The sequence below is a fragment of the Equus caballus genome, chromosome 3 (genome assembly GCF_041296265.1).
Source record: "Equus caballus isolate H_3958 breed thoroughbred chromosome 3, TB-T2T, whole genome shotgun sequence".
NCBI classification, from domain to species: Eukaryota; Metazoa; Chordata; class Mammalia; order Perissodactyla; family Equidae; genus Equus; species Equus caballus.
The window spans coordinates 119,034,594-119,048,268 of NC_091686.1; the positions used below are offsets into that span (position 1 = coordinate 119,034,594).

At 60.2% G+C, this 13,675-nt stretch overlaps 1 protein-coding gene and 1 long non-coding RNA gene across 6 annotated transcripts; one reads left to right on the forward strand and one right to left on the reverse strand.

The window, feature by feature from the left end:
- Positions 1-850: 850 nt before the first annotated feature.
- On the forward strand, positions 851-5,154 carry MSX1 (msh homeobox 1). Its single transcript, XM_023638365.2, has 2 exons — positions 851-1,573; positions 3,896-5,154. The coding sequence occupies exons 1-2, from the start codon at positions 1,105-1,107 to the stop codon at positions 4,336-4,338; spliced, it is 912 nt and encodes a 303-aa protein (XP_023494133.1). The 5' UTR covers positions 851-1,104; the 3' UTR covers positions 4,339-5,154.
- A 7-nt stretch (positions 5,155-5,161) lies between these two features.
- On the reverse strand, positions 5,162-13,474 carry LOC138923524 (uncharacterized). Of its 5 annotated transcripts, XR_011437231.1 has the most exons (4): positions 8,086-8,779; positions 6,859-7,112; positions 5,543-5,684; positions 5,162-5,321 (listed from the first exon to the last, which is right to left on the reverse strand). It is a non-coding gene; the product is annotated as an uncharacterized lncRNA (long non-coding RNA). The 5 variants fall into 5 exon arrangements; XR_011437232.1 differs by lacking the exons at positions 6,859-7,112; positions 8,086-8,779 and adding an exon at positions 13,301-13,474; XR_011437234.1 differs by lacking the exons at positions 6,859-7,112; positions 8,086-8,779 and adding an exon at positions 8,806-8,969.
- Between the last annotated feature and the right edge of the window lie 201 nt (positions 13,475-13,675).

Genomic DNA, 13,675 nt, shown 5'->3' on the forward strand with positions numbered 1-13,675 from the left:
CGTTTCTGTTGGCTTTATTTTAATAAATTCTATATCAAAAGGACCCGGCGGCTCCTTCTCCCAGCCGTCGCCGGTGTGGGTGCTGTAACCCTCGGGAGAGAAGTTCACGGCGGGAAAAGTGCACATCATATACGAAGAGGGATGATCGGATCACGTTATGTATTCTTAATCTTAACATCCATAGCACTCCTGGAGCCTGGCTTCTTCAGGCAAACTCAGTCCAGCGCTTGGAAAGAAACAGAGGCCCACTTTTACGCAGAGGTAAAAGTTTTAAAGATTGAAAGACAGGAAGAAAATGAAGGTGTTTTAAAAAGAAATTAATATTGTCTTTCTACGAGAATAAATAACCATGCAGATTTTTTAAACTATAAAAGGACTATGTAAGAAATGGCCTCAACTCAAATGATCGTGGTGGAGAAGAGGGGAGGCCAAGAGTGGAGCGGACAGAGAGAAACACGCAGCAACCGACTGAAGAGAAAGGTAAGGGAAACGGTGGAAGAGAAGCAGGAGAGTAGAGAAACAGGGAGGAGTGAGAAAGAGGGCGATCAGGGAAAGGCAGAAGAGGGCAGGGCAGACGAGAAGGAGCGAGAGCAAGGGAAAGTCCCCCAGGGACAAGGAAAAATAGAGACCCAAGGGGACCCAGACGGAGAGAGGCGGCCGGGGCTTAGCGCGCAGCAAAGTTTCTCCCGCGCCCCCTCCCCTCCTCTGCCCCCGGGGGCCCGGCCCTGCCCGGCGCGCCCCCCGCCCTGCGCGCCCCGGGGCCAGTCCGCAGGAGCGCGGCCCAATGGAGCGCGCCGGGCCCGCCCCCTCGCGCGCTGATTGGCCGCCGCCGCGCCGGCCTCGCCTTATTAACAAGTTCTCTGGGGAGCGGCGGCCCGCCCGCAGCCAGCCAGTGCGCCCGGGAGCTCGGCCTGCGCGGCGGCGCCGGAGAGCCAGGCCCGGAGCGCCGGAGCTGGCCTTCGGGGAGGGGCGGGAGGCGCGCGCGCCAAGGCCCGCCCGGCCAGGGCCCCGGGCGCTCCCAGAGGCCGGCCGCGCTCCTGCCCGCCCGAAGCCCATGCCCGGCGGCTGGCCCGTGCTGCGGCTGGAGGGGGGGCCCGGCTCTGCATGGCCCCGGCTGCTGACATGACTTCTTTGCCACTCGGTGTCAAAGTGGAGGACTCCGCCTTCGGCAAGCCAGCGGGGGGAGGCGGGGGCCAGGCCTCCAGCACCGCCGCGGCCACGGCGGCCGCCATGGGGGCAGACGAGGAGGGGCCCAAGCCCAAAGTGTCCCCTTCGCTCCTGCCCTTCAGCGTGGAGGCGCTCATGGCCGACCACAGGAAGCCTGGGGCCAAGGAGGGAGCCCTGGCGGCTTCCGAGGGCACACAGGCGGCGGGCGGCTCCGCGCAGCCCCTGGGCGCCCGGCCGGTGTCGTTGGGCGCCCCGGACGCGCCCTCCTCGCCGCGGCCGCTCGGCCATTTCTCGGTGGGAGGACTCCTCAAGCTGCCAGAAGATGCGCTCGTGAAAGCCGAGAGCCCAGAGAAGCCCGAGAGGACCCCGTGGATGCAGAACCCCCGCTTCTCCCCGCCCCCGGCCAGTGAGTAGCCAGAACCCAGGCGGCGGGGGAGGGCGGGTGGGGGTGCGGGAGCCGAGGGCGCCAGGCTGCGCGCCGGCGCCTGCTTGTCTCCGGCGTCTGTACCTGCAGCCGGGTACCTGGAGCCAGTGCTGCAGATCCGCTGGCGGGAGGCCGGGATTTGCGCCTCTCCCCTTTCCCACCCGGGAAGAGGGTTCGAGGCCTGGCTGAGGCCCAGCTCTCGGGCCAGTTTTGCGGGCTCCTCGCCCTGGCCAGGGGACGCCGCGGGTGGGAGTTCACTTGTAGGACACGGGTGTCTGGGCACCCTCTCTGCCCCTGACCCCACCAAACGACCGGAGGAGTCCCTGCTGTCTCATCTGACCCTAAGCCCTGTGACTTCGCGGTCACCCCAAGCGGTGGGTCCGAGGGGTTCAGACATCTTCCCTGCGCGCCGAGTTTCACTTTCTCAGAGAAGAGAAGACTCCCCCCGCCCCCCCCCCCCCAAGGATCTGTCTGTCCAGAGGTTCTGAAGCGCTTGCAAACTGCCCCCTCCCCCTTCAAGTTTCTAGCGGCTTCTTGGTGCTCTGGGTGGATGGACCATATAGGGGGAGGGGGCTCTCAGGTTCCAGGGTAGGGGGCGGGGCACCAAGTCGATTGGTGGGAGGCGCCCCCGCCAGTGCGCTTGGAAGCTCCCAAACGTCGCGGTCTGAGCCCCAGAGGCGGACTCTAGCCGCCCGAGCAGCGTTCGGGGTCGGTCCCAGGCCCCGCGGCCCCCTGGCTTCTCTGCCCAGCGAACGCGCTCCGAGATATTTCAGGAGCACGGGAAATTCCCAAGTTTTCCTCGTTTCCTCCGATTATTTTGCGCGGCATAATAGCAACCCGAATTCAATGGCGTGATGCTGAGGAACGATTTTTATCTGGGGATTAAACGTCTTTGAAAGGCCAGCCCCTCCCTGGGCCTAATGGCCGGAGAAGGTGCCCCTGCACTGGGCTGTCGCTGCCGAAGGGAGTGACGTTTTCCTCGGCGCCCGCCCCTCTGGTGGCCGGGCGGAAAGCGAGTCGGGGGCCAACTGCTTCCCGGACTCTCAATGGCCTCGAGAGGGGAAGAAGGGGGATGTTAACACGAGATTTCGTTTGACTCACATCCTGGTGGCTTGAGAGCCCAAAGGATCCTTTTTTGAGGAGGAAAAAAAGGGCCTGAATAAAATGTATAATTAGGCAAAACCCGCGTGGTGAAACATTCTCCGTTTGAATTCATTTCTCCCCTTTGGAGGGAAGCTGCTCCGCAGGCAAAGCGTCCTTTCCAAGACTTGAGAATTCGGTTAGGGCCTGGGCCTCGCCCCCAAAGTCGGAGCCATCCGCGTTGTCCTGGGAATAATTTGTTCCACGTTTTATCCCGTCGCAGCCGCCTGGCGTGGCAGGGGCTGGCTCTCCCGGGGACCCGGGCCCAGACCTGCGCCAGCCCTCTGCGGGGGCGCTCGCTCACCGGCCCATCCTCGAGGTATATTTTGAAGCCGTAAGAAAGAGACAGCTGGGCACCATTGATCTCCACGGACTGAGCCACAGGTCGAGGAGAAGCCACTGCTCCCCCCCCCCCCATACACACACAGATTTGAGTGTGACCACATGGCCAAGGCCCTGGGGGTGGGGAGGCCCAAGAGACTATTGAGACAATCACAAGAGGAAGCCCCGTTAGAATGTAGCCCCCCACCCTCATGGCATTTTATATATTAAGGGACTTGGCCATGGTTTGACCTTCCTGACAGGCGGCTTTGCTCGGCCTCTGGTCTCCTGGGACTGCCCTTGGAACCCTGTAGGAACGGGCTGTTCCAGGGAAAGAGCGAAGAATTTATAGGTCTGGATTCTGTGCCACACAACAGCCCAGCCGAGCGCTGAACTCTTGAGCGGCACAGATAAACATTTGGCCAAGGCATGAAATGGAACGTGATCTTAGGCTGGGTGCCGGGCCTATCTGCGCGTTTCCTCATCCTCATTCCCATCCACCGTCCGACGTGGTGTTGCGGAAGGAGGCCCGCAGTGAAGGGCCCTCCTAAGCGGCCACCTAGCATTAGGGTGCTTCCACCTCTTCCCAGTTCCTTGGGGTCTTGAACGTGACTGTGTTTCACCTGGAATCTCAGTTTCCTCATTTGCAAAAAGTAGCCAAGAACGTCTACACTGCAGGGTCGTAGGAATTGGGGGAAATGTTTTCCAAGCATCTCTCATGGTGCCTGGCACCGAGGTAGCGACGAAAATGAATAGCGGGTGTTGACTTCTTACGACTTTATGGGCAGATTACGCTCCCGAGCAGCTCTTAACCCCCTGCCTTTTTGTCTCTCGGCCCCCTAGGGCGGCTGAGCCCCCCGGCCTGCACCCTGCGAAAGCATAAGACCAACCGCAAGCCCAGGACGCCCTTCACCACGGCGCAGCTGCTGGCGCTCGAGCGCAAGTTCCGCCAGAAGCAGTACTTGTCCATCGCCGAGCGCGCCGAGTTCTCCAGCTCGCTCAGCCTCACCGAGACGCAGGTGAAGATCTGGTTCCAGAACCGCCGTGCCAAGGCCAAGAGACTGCAGGAGGCAGAGCTGGAAAAGCTGAAGATGGCCGCCAAGCCCATGCTGCCCCCGGCGGCCTTCGGCCTCTCCTTCCCCCTCGGCGGCCCAGCGGCTGTGGCGGCGGCGGCGGGCGCCTCGCTCTACGGTGCCTCCGGCCCCTTCCAGCGCGCCGCACTGCCCGTGGCGCCCGTGGGACTCTACACCGCCCATGTAGGCTACAGCATGTACCACCTGACATAGGGGGCCCAGGGCCACCTACCTGTGGCGCCAGCTGGTTCCTTCAGCCCTGGTCACCTGCAAACAGGAGCAGTAGCCCAACTCGCTCCCCTGTTCCGCATCGCATCGCCTGGCTCCTTCCCTCTGACCCCGCACTGCTCTCTGGTTTCTCCTCGGTTGCTCCCTGAGTTCACTCACTCTCCGAAATTTGATCCCCTCCCCAAAAGTGGTTGGAAGAGTCCCTTAACACTTTTCTAGAAGCTAGATGTACCCCCTCCTGTTACAGATGGGGAAACTGAGGCCAGAGAGGTTAAGAAATTTCTACCCCCTCCTGTTACAGATGGGGAAACTGAGGCCAGAGAGGTTAAGAAATTTATCCAGGGTCCCCAGCAGAGATAGTGCTTGGACTGGGACTAGAGGCCATATGTCCTGCATCGCTGCCTCTTGTCCTGACACCAGGCAGGAAAAGCACAGGGAAATCCATGTTTGAAGATTTCAGAAATGAGAACAGTGGGAGAGACAGAAGAGCATGCCAGGGGATGGAACCCCGGGTCCTTCCATTGGAAAACTGAAGAGAACTTGGATAGCAAAACGCTTGCTTGGGGTGGGGGGGCGGTACACAGACGTTTCAAAGGTAGGTTGAAAGGACCTCTCTCTTACCAATACCAGAAAAAAACTGTAAAAATTTAAAAATTCTGTTTCTATTTAACAGTACCTTTGTGTGGCTCTCAAGAATCCCTTTGGAAGGGATTGTGTGTAATATACTGTATATTTGAAATTTTATTATCATTTATATTATAGCTATATTTGTTAAATAAATTAATTTTAAGCTACAAGAAATTCTCTCTTTACTGATTTAGTCTTTTATTTGAATTTTCTTCTTGCCGTCTCTTCACGTTACACAGTTGCTTTTCAGTTTGATGGCGGTTTTACAGCAGCAACTTTCAAAGGTGACAACAGGAGATTCGGCGACAGAGGGGGTGTCGCTTTGAACACACAGGACAGATCTGCGTTAGCAAAGTCAAGTGGAGAATTGAAGCAATTACCTAGGATAATTAGGCTCAATTTTCCAATTCACTTTAAGCTGAAATCGACACTCGCTCAGGCGACCCCTAACCGACTCTTTCTTTTTTCTCTCCTTTTAACCTGTCTATGAAAACAAAGCGAATCACCCAAATGGTTTGATGACTACAGACAGCTAATCCAGACAATTCCCACCCCCGCAAACCTGTTTTTCCCACAGGAGGCCAGGTGGGGGATGGAGGCATTGCCATCCTTCTCAGAAATCGCCGCGCTCGTGTAGATGCGGTTTGTAGAACTAATTTTGAGCTGCCAGAATGTGAGCGCCTTCACAGCCCCTATGACGACCCCTAAGGAGAAAAAAAAAACTTTCCTGAAAACCCAGGCCGACCATACACTTTCCTTCTTGGCGTGTCCTTTGCAGGAGCCCTGCCTCCAAACTCTCACAAACTTGGTTTTTCTTTTATATACTAGGTTAAATTCAGGCTTCTAGGAGAATACATTTGAAGGAGCGCCAAGTTTGGCTTTCTGAGAGAAATTCTGCAAGGATGTTGAAGGCAGAAAATGACCTCTTAGCAAATAAAGCCCACTCTGTTCCAGGCACCGCTCTGTTCTCTTTCGGGTTGGGGGCCCTGGCTTAATTCTCCCCAGACCTGCGCACGCCTCTCCCCTGCCTCCGTCTGGCGGCGTCCGGAGCCTGCAAACTCCACGCAGGACAGACCCCGGCGGCCCTTGCCGCGAGCCGTTGAGACGCGAACCCAGCACATCAAGGGTGGTTAGAACCCGAAGTACCTGGCATTAGACTCTGGGAAGAGAGGACGTCTCCACAGATAGAGACCTTCGCGCAGTGTGGAAACCGAGTCTGGGGCGCTCTGCTCGGTTTCTAGCCCCAGAGGCCGCAGGTCGGCCTAGGAATTCCGGGCGAGCGCAGGGTTGCGCGCAGGCACCCGGGCGGGCTCTGAGCTGGCGCGGGGCACGTTCCCGGGTACGCTGGGTCTAGGATCCTGCAGCCTCGGGAGCTCCGGCAGAGGTTTGGTCCCCGTGGTTGGGGCCTCGGTTTGAACTTGTCACCACTCTTCTCCCTAAGAAGGGGAGCTTGCTGCGGAGTGCAGCTCCGCCGCACCAGGCAGTCTGGGGGAGACCCCGACCTCTGGGCTTCCAGAAGCGCGGCCAGAACCCGAATCTGGGCCTCTTCGTCCGCAAGAGAGGGAAGTTACACTAACAAGGTCTCAGACTCGCATGCCACGTGGCCTTCTGAAGGCGCTCAAGGACTGAGGCGCGTCCCCCTCCTTGCAGAAGCAGAAAGTCTCCCCCCCCCCCCCCCCCCAGCCCTTTAAGCAACTAGAGTCACTGGGCGCAGGACACTCTGGTTCCCACACAACTTCCGGGCTCCTTTCTGGAACACCCCTGGCGACTCTCCTGTTCTGGGGATACTATTGAACTTGAGGCAGATGTGGTCATCCCAGCCCTGCCGCTTACTGCCTGCCTGTCTTCGGGTGGGGAGATCACTCCGTCTCTCCATACCTTAGTTTTCTCATCTGCGAAATGGGCCTGGGAATCCTTCCCCCGTCCCCAGGATTTGGGCGAAGTATCCAGGACCTCCCGCACGGGAGGGCGCCTGGGGGAATGCCGGGTGCATCTGAACCTTCTCAGCTCACTGGAGTATTTTCCGTGCGTGCGGGAGAGGGGAACGGCGGGGCAGGGTCGGGTGTCTCCTCCAGCCCCGGCTCTCGGGCCTCCTGGCTCCTCGAAGCTTGGCAATTTAGGGTCGAGGCAAACTGAGAGCAACATAATTGCAGTAATGAGCAACGGCTCGCGCTCTGCAGACGCGCCGCGGCTCCAGCTAGGCGGTAGCTGCAGGCGAGGCGGGCGCGCCCCTCCCCGCCCCCTCCCCAGCGCCTCAGCCCAGTGGAAGGAAGGGGCCGTCGCCGTGGGACCCCCGCCCGCGCCGCCTCCGCGCGCGCCTCCGCCCGCGTTGCCAGCCTCGGGTCCGGGTTTTCTTCCACTCCTAGTGCCCCTAGTTTTCCCATTTTTGTTTCTTTTCGTCTAGCCCTTTCTTTGCCCCCCTGTTTTGTTTCCAGATTTCCTCTCTCGACAGGGTGTGCACACAGAAGGTGCTCAATAACTGTTTGCTGGATCGGAGTGGCGCGCTGATGTGGGCTGAGGACGCTGGGCCGCATTCACCCCGGGTCTGGCGCGAATTGGCGGCGGGGCTCCGGACACTACTTCGGGTCCAGCCCAGTCCTTTGAAATCAGTTGCTTGATTATCAAGAGAGGGCAGAGTGGGCAGGGGGATCCCGGGCCTGGTCCTTTACGGATCAATTTCCTTCCCCGGTGGGGAACACCGGATCAATTACGCTAAGTCGCCACCTACCGCGCCAGGAGGAGTTGCCGCGCACGCCGCCTCCTCTGCGCCTCCCAACAACCCTAGAAGATTTTTTCCCAAGGGAGGTGACCATGGTCCAGAGAGGTTACGTGATTTCCCTAAGGTCACACAGCCAGTAAGGGGCGGAGTAGGGATTGGAGCCCTGATTCCACTCCGGGGCCCACGCTTTCCCCGCCATGCCCAGCTCCCTCTCCTTGAGGGTCATGTATTGCCTGGATGGCTCTTTGGGGCCGGAAAAGGCCCGCGAAGCGCGCGTGTCGCTGGAAACAGGCAGTGTGGAACCGACCCTAGCTCTACGAATTTAACTCGTTGGTGCCCTGACCACGAGCAAACGCCATCCCTCGGGAATAAGAGGGACACCTCACCTGCCCTCAATGCTGTCTGTGAAGGCGTTTTCCTTTTTTGGGGAGGAGACAGAATCCTCTATCTGCAAACTCAGCTTCTGGCCGCGCTGGCAGGACCAAAAGAGGCCGGCGGTCCGTGGCGTGGAACCCCGGGCGGGAATGAGATGACCGGCGTCAGGGGACCTGGGGCACTCCTAGCTCTGGGCGCAGGTCGGCGGGGCCCCGACGGTGGGGGACCTGCGAGGCTGGGGTGGGCCGGAGAGCTCGCGCTAATTGCGCGTCGTTTGGGGGTTCCTTTCTCCGCTCACTGACCCTGGGGCTGAAGGCCGGGGTCGAGCAGGAGGCCTAGTGAAGAGTTACTCACGGAGGGGGGGCCACGAGTGCGAATACTATGGCCTCCAGGCTGGCCCGGACCCCTCCTCGAATGATCCCCCCTTGGTGACCCGTGGCCTGGAGGCCTGGAGGTGAGCCCGGCCTGGCCCTGGCCTGCGCCCTGCCGGGAGCCCTCGGGGGCGCAATGGGAAGCGGCGAGGAGAGGCCGCGGCCGCCTTTCAACTTGGCGGCTGGCGCCGGCCTGGCCGGGCCCCCAGGGCCGTGCGGCCTCCCGGCTCCGTCCCCGCCCTCCCAGGCGCTCCCACCGCGGCGCGGTCGGGACAACCACGCAGCCCGGCAGCCGGCCGCCCCCAGACCCCCAACCACGACCACCAGTGTCCATTCTCCAGAGCACCCCGGAGTCCCCACCCCAGACTCTCGGATTTCCTTCGGCTCCACTCGACAACTCCAGCTCCCGCGGCGCACGCCACCCTGGCTCCAGGCCTCGCGGATCCTCCGGTCCCACACTCCTGCCTCCTCCGCAGCGCCCTCCCGCGGCCCCGCGCGCCCACAGCCCCGGCTCCTTGAGGCGCCCGTGCCCGACGCTGGACTAGGCTCCCTCGGCCACAGAGAGCGCGTACACGCGCATACACACGCGCGCACACACGCCCAACACACATCATCAACGCATACACAATGCACCAACAAACACACACCTAACACACATCCGAAACAAACACACACCACACACACACCCAAAACCAGCACACACCACCAATCATACACACACATACACAGCCAACAAATACACATACCCAAACAACACCTCCGATGCAAAACACACGTCACGGATACACGTATGACAAACCCCGCACCCAACCACACCCAACAGATACATGCTACACACTGCACGCACAAAACCAACACACACACCCAACCAAACACACACCAGCGCACGCCCAACACCCACAATCGACACACATCCCAGTAAATACACAGCCCCAGTTTACAGAGGCAAACATACACCCTCACGGCCACCCACCAACGCCCCTGCAGGAGTCCTGCCACCCGGGGCCTGGTGACCGGGCAGACACATAATCTTGGAGGGGAAGACCTAGAAATAAACGTGGACTGGAGGGAGCTAAACCTGAGAAATGGTGTACTGAGGACGTCCAGCCGCAGCAAGAGACCCCCGGCAGAGGCCGAGCACACCCCCGCGGGGACCGGCGGCGGGGCTCAACCTCGCACGAGAGATTCGTGGCTCGGCCCGGGGCGGAGATGCGTGGCGGGGGCTGTGCCGAGTCTGGCTCACCGGGCAAGGGGTGGGGGATGGGGAGTCAATCCCACGATGTGGGGCTTTTAGTGGGAGGCCTCGAGAATCGCCTGGGGGAACGCTGGGAACTCCCTTCCCGGAGCTCCGAGGTGGCTTCATCTCTCCTTCTTCCTCCTGGGGCTCCTCCTCAGGGAACTCCCCACCCCCGTGTGAGCACCCGCCTTCTCCAGCTTCCGCAGAGTCTCGGAATGCCTTCCCAGGAATCAGATCCCATGCCCTGCTCCTGCTCGGCTGAACCCAGGCCCGAGATCTGGAGTGTCCATCCAGTCACCCAGCCTTCTGCTTCCGACCAACCGAGAAGGCAGTGCTTTGAGAAGCAACCATCCTACTGCAAGTTAGGATGGTGCCAGATCGTCTGCCTGGAATCAGCTCATCCGGTCTTAGATTCCTGGGTTTGGTACTTACTAGCTGTGTGACGTTGGGCAAGTTACTTAACCTCTCTGAGCCTCACTTTCCCCATATATAAAGTGTGGGATTGTGGTAACAATCTCTTCGTATTATTATGGCTATAAAATGAAAAGTTGTGTGAGATGCTTGGCACTGCCAGCATTAAACGTTTATTATGAGTACTTAAGAGAGACGAATTTCAAAGGGGATGTGTCTGTACCTCCCTGGAGACTCCAGAAGAGCGGAGGGGCCGAGGACCCAAACATGAGGGCAAACACAAGGGCTCGAACCCTGGTTTCTGGTTTTCTCTCTGGAGGGTGGTCTCTAGCAAATTGCGGCGCCTTTCCCGGGGTTTGCAGTCGCCTCAGGGCCCCGCCCGCGGTGCCAGGTGCGGGAAAGACCTGTCTTGGGGGTAGTCGAAAGCGAATTCCACGGCTTACCCTTAACTCGGGGCCTGGCTGGGGGCAGACGGAAGGAAGAGCCCGTCGGGGCGGCCCCGCGGAGCGGCCTTTGCTGCGCGTTCTGCGGGAGGAGATGCGGCTCGGGGGGCGCGGCTGGGCGACGCGAGGCTCCCTCCCTCGCGCGGGCGGCCGGTTGGACCCGGGCGTGGCGCTGTGGGGCTGTGGGACCGTGTGCGCCCGGGGGGCCATTGCAGGCTGGTTTTCGGGATTCACCCCGAGCGGGATGGGGAGGTTCAGCGCGACCTCACAGCCTCCCTAGCGCGGGGCCACTTCCCTGCCTCGACCCCGGACTCCCCCATGAAGCCCTGTCCCTCTGTCGCTGTTCAGATGAGCTGCCCCGAGGGTGGGGTGGACTCTGGCGCTTTGGGATGCTACTTAAAAGAAGATACCCCTTTCCTCTGTGATGACCCCCGCCTCCATCCCCCAGTGGCAGCGGGGGCTCCTCCACCGAAGAAACAGCTGGGGTCAGGGCCACACCGACTGGAAGCGAATGTTTGGGGCAGGCTGAGCGGCCCACCTCGCGGGCTCAGACACAGGCTTCACCGCTGTTAAATGGGCACAAGAAGGACTCCTGGCAGAGTTTGAGAACAATAAAAGGAAAGAGCTCTCCCTGGGTCGTTGGGCTCTTATTTCACTTGTGTTCCCAGCTGGGGGAGGCGAATCACGGGGGCCTGTCCTTCCTGATGTGAAAGCAGCTGACGCGCACTGAGCCCTCCCAGGCGCCAGGACCATTCCAAGCGGTCCGCGTGGAATAGGCGGATTCCTCACTACCAGGCCGGCACCTTTGGCATCCCCACTTCACAGACGAAGAAACTGAGGCATAGATCGTGGAGTGACTCAGGCAAGATCACAGAGCTAGTGAGAGACGGAGCAGAGCTATAACCCAGGCAGCCTTTGCTGGGCGCTGTCACCCAGCCTCTCTGAGCCTCAGTTTCCTGGTCTGTGGAAAGGAATCACGTCCAGGCTGGTGCGGAGGAAGCTGTGGGTGACTGCAGCGGAAACGCGCCTTGAGAACCAGAGAGCGCCAGCGCCAGCGGCAAGGCCACTTCGTGCTCTTGCTGGCGCCTCCGGGGGCCCCGCGGGCGGGACTGCATGTCTGGGGCCCGGATCCCCGCAGGGCGTGGGGACCGGGGGTCCTGAGGCTGGAGGGATGGATGGAGTACAAGCGGAGGGGTGTCTTGTCCTTGGATGGTGACGCGTGGGGTGGAAGACTGCACCGCTGTGGACCCGGAATTAAGATTCCTCCTTTAATCCTCGCCCTGTGACTCAGGCTGTCTTATGAACCCACATTATAGGGGAGGAAACCAAGGCAGAGAGCAGGTAAGTGACTTGCCAAAGGTCACACAGGTGTCTAAGACCGGATCTGTGTTCCCCACCAATGGCAACTGCGCCCAGGCTTGAATGCAGAAACACTTCCAAGCGCGCGGGAGGGGCCGGGAAGCGCCGGTGCCCAGGGCGGGCGCGTGGCGGAGTCCTGCCCGGTCGGTCTCCTTGCTCTGGGCGGTCGGAGCATTCCTAGACCCAGGTCGGAGCTGGAGAAACCGTTCTGGATGCCGCCTTCGAGATGCGCCATTGTCCCCAGTAGGGTCAATGTCCTTATTTACAGATGAGAAAACTGAGGCTTGAAGGGGTAGTGCGACGTGGCCAAGGTCACAAAGAAAGTCTGGGCAGAGCCCCGATTCCTGATTTTAGTCCAGTGTTCTTTCGTTAATTCATTCAACGGCATTGAGGAAGACGGACAAGCTAACAAATAAATATGAATTTCCGGTAGAGAGGGACGCTTATAAAGGGAAAACAGCAAGGCGTGGGCGGGAAGCACAATGGGAGTGGTCAAGGCGGACCTTTCTGCGGAGGAGGCAACTTGTGAGCCAAGACTCCAAGGATGAGGAGGAGCCTGGCGTTTGAAGAGCCAAGGGAAGAATCTCCCATGGAGAGAGACCCGCAAGTGCAAAGGCCCTGAGGCAGGAATGAGGCAAGAGAGGCTGGAACTGGCCTCTGGCGAGTTCAGAGCAGGTGGTTTACAGGGTCCGTTTTGCGTTTTTTGAAGCTTCGGGGCGGGCTTTAGTGAGGAGAAGGGCTGGCTCGGAGTAGGAGGGGCCGGCCCCCCCCCCCCACCCCCCGCCCCGGGTTAGAGGGGGAGTGATGGCGGCCTGGACCAGGGAGATGATTTTCCCTTGGTGAAACCCCATATCTTCTGCCACCCTCCCCCACCCCACACCGCCAAAGGTCCAAGAGGGTTTCCGGAGAAACTTTGAGACCTCATGAAGCCAGCCCCAGGCCCCGCCAGTGTTTCTCTTCCCTCCGGAGCTTACTGGGACTCGAGGCCCGCGCCCTGGCCGGCCGCAGCTCTGGCCCTGGAGCCCCCAGCCCTGGAGCCAGCCGGGCCTCTACCCACACCCTCCACGGCGACCGCAGCTCCCGACTCCGCTCCCTGCTCCTCCCTCTGACACTCCTCGGGGGCTCGCGCGTCCAGCCAGCTGTGCGCCAGCTGTGCAGCATCGCGTGCGCTGGGGAGTGCAACTGTTCTCCAGGGCCTGCCCCCGGGTCACCTCGGAGTTTAGGAAACTGAGGCCTGGACGCCAGGGAAGGAAAGGGATTGCCCCATGTTGAGCAGATACGGATGGGATGCCTGACCCTGAGCCAAGGACCTGACTCGCCCCGCAGGGTCCCATTTAATCCTCACAAGAGCGGGGGGGGGGGGGGGGGGGGGGGGGGGGGGGACGGACCTGGGTAGGATTCTTACCAGGATCCCATTGCACAGGGCAGCACCCCGCTGCTCCAAGAAGTGTAGGTACTTTTCCAAGGCCACACAACCCGGGAAACCAAGCCAGGTGCCCAGCGAGCAAAATTTGACGCATTGCTCCCTCTCAGGGCTGTGCAAACGCAGGGTGCGCATCGGGAGGGAAGGAATGACACATCCAGAGGGCGAGGGCACTCTCCCCTCAATTTTCTGAGTAATTGTCTCAGTTCTGCGCCTTGGTGTCATTATTTGGCTCATTCAACAGAGGCGGAGCCTGTCTCCCCCACCTCCCCGACTTCATTCCTGCTTCAGTTCTTGCGCGAGTACATCCGTCAATCCCCTCTTCTCCTGTGAGCTATCTGAGGGCAGGCTATGTTT

Bases quoted from the DNA above. Each gene is read 5' to 3' on its own strand.
- MSX1 (XM_023638365.2), top strand. From the start codon at position 1,105: ATGGCCCCGGCTGCTGACATGACTTCTTTGCCACTCGGTGTCAAAGTG. The intron at 1,574-3,895 runs GTGAGTAGCCAG...TCGGCCCCCTAG, and splicing joins CTTCTCCCCGCCCCCGGCCA to GGCGGCTGAGCCCCCCGGCC.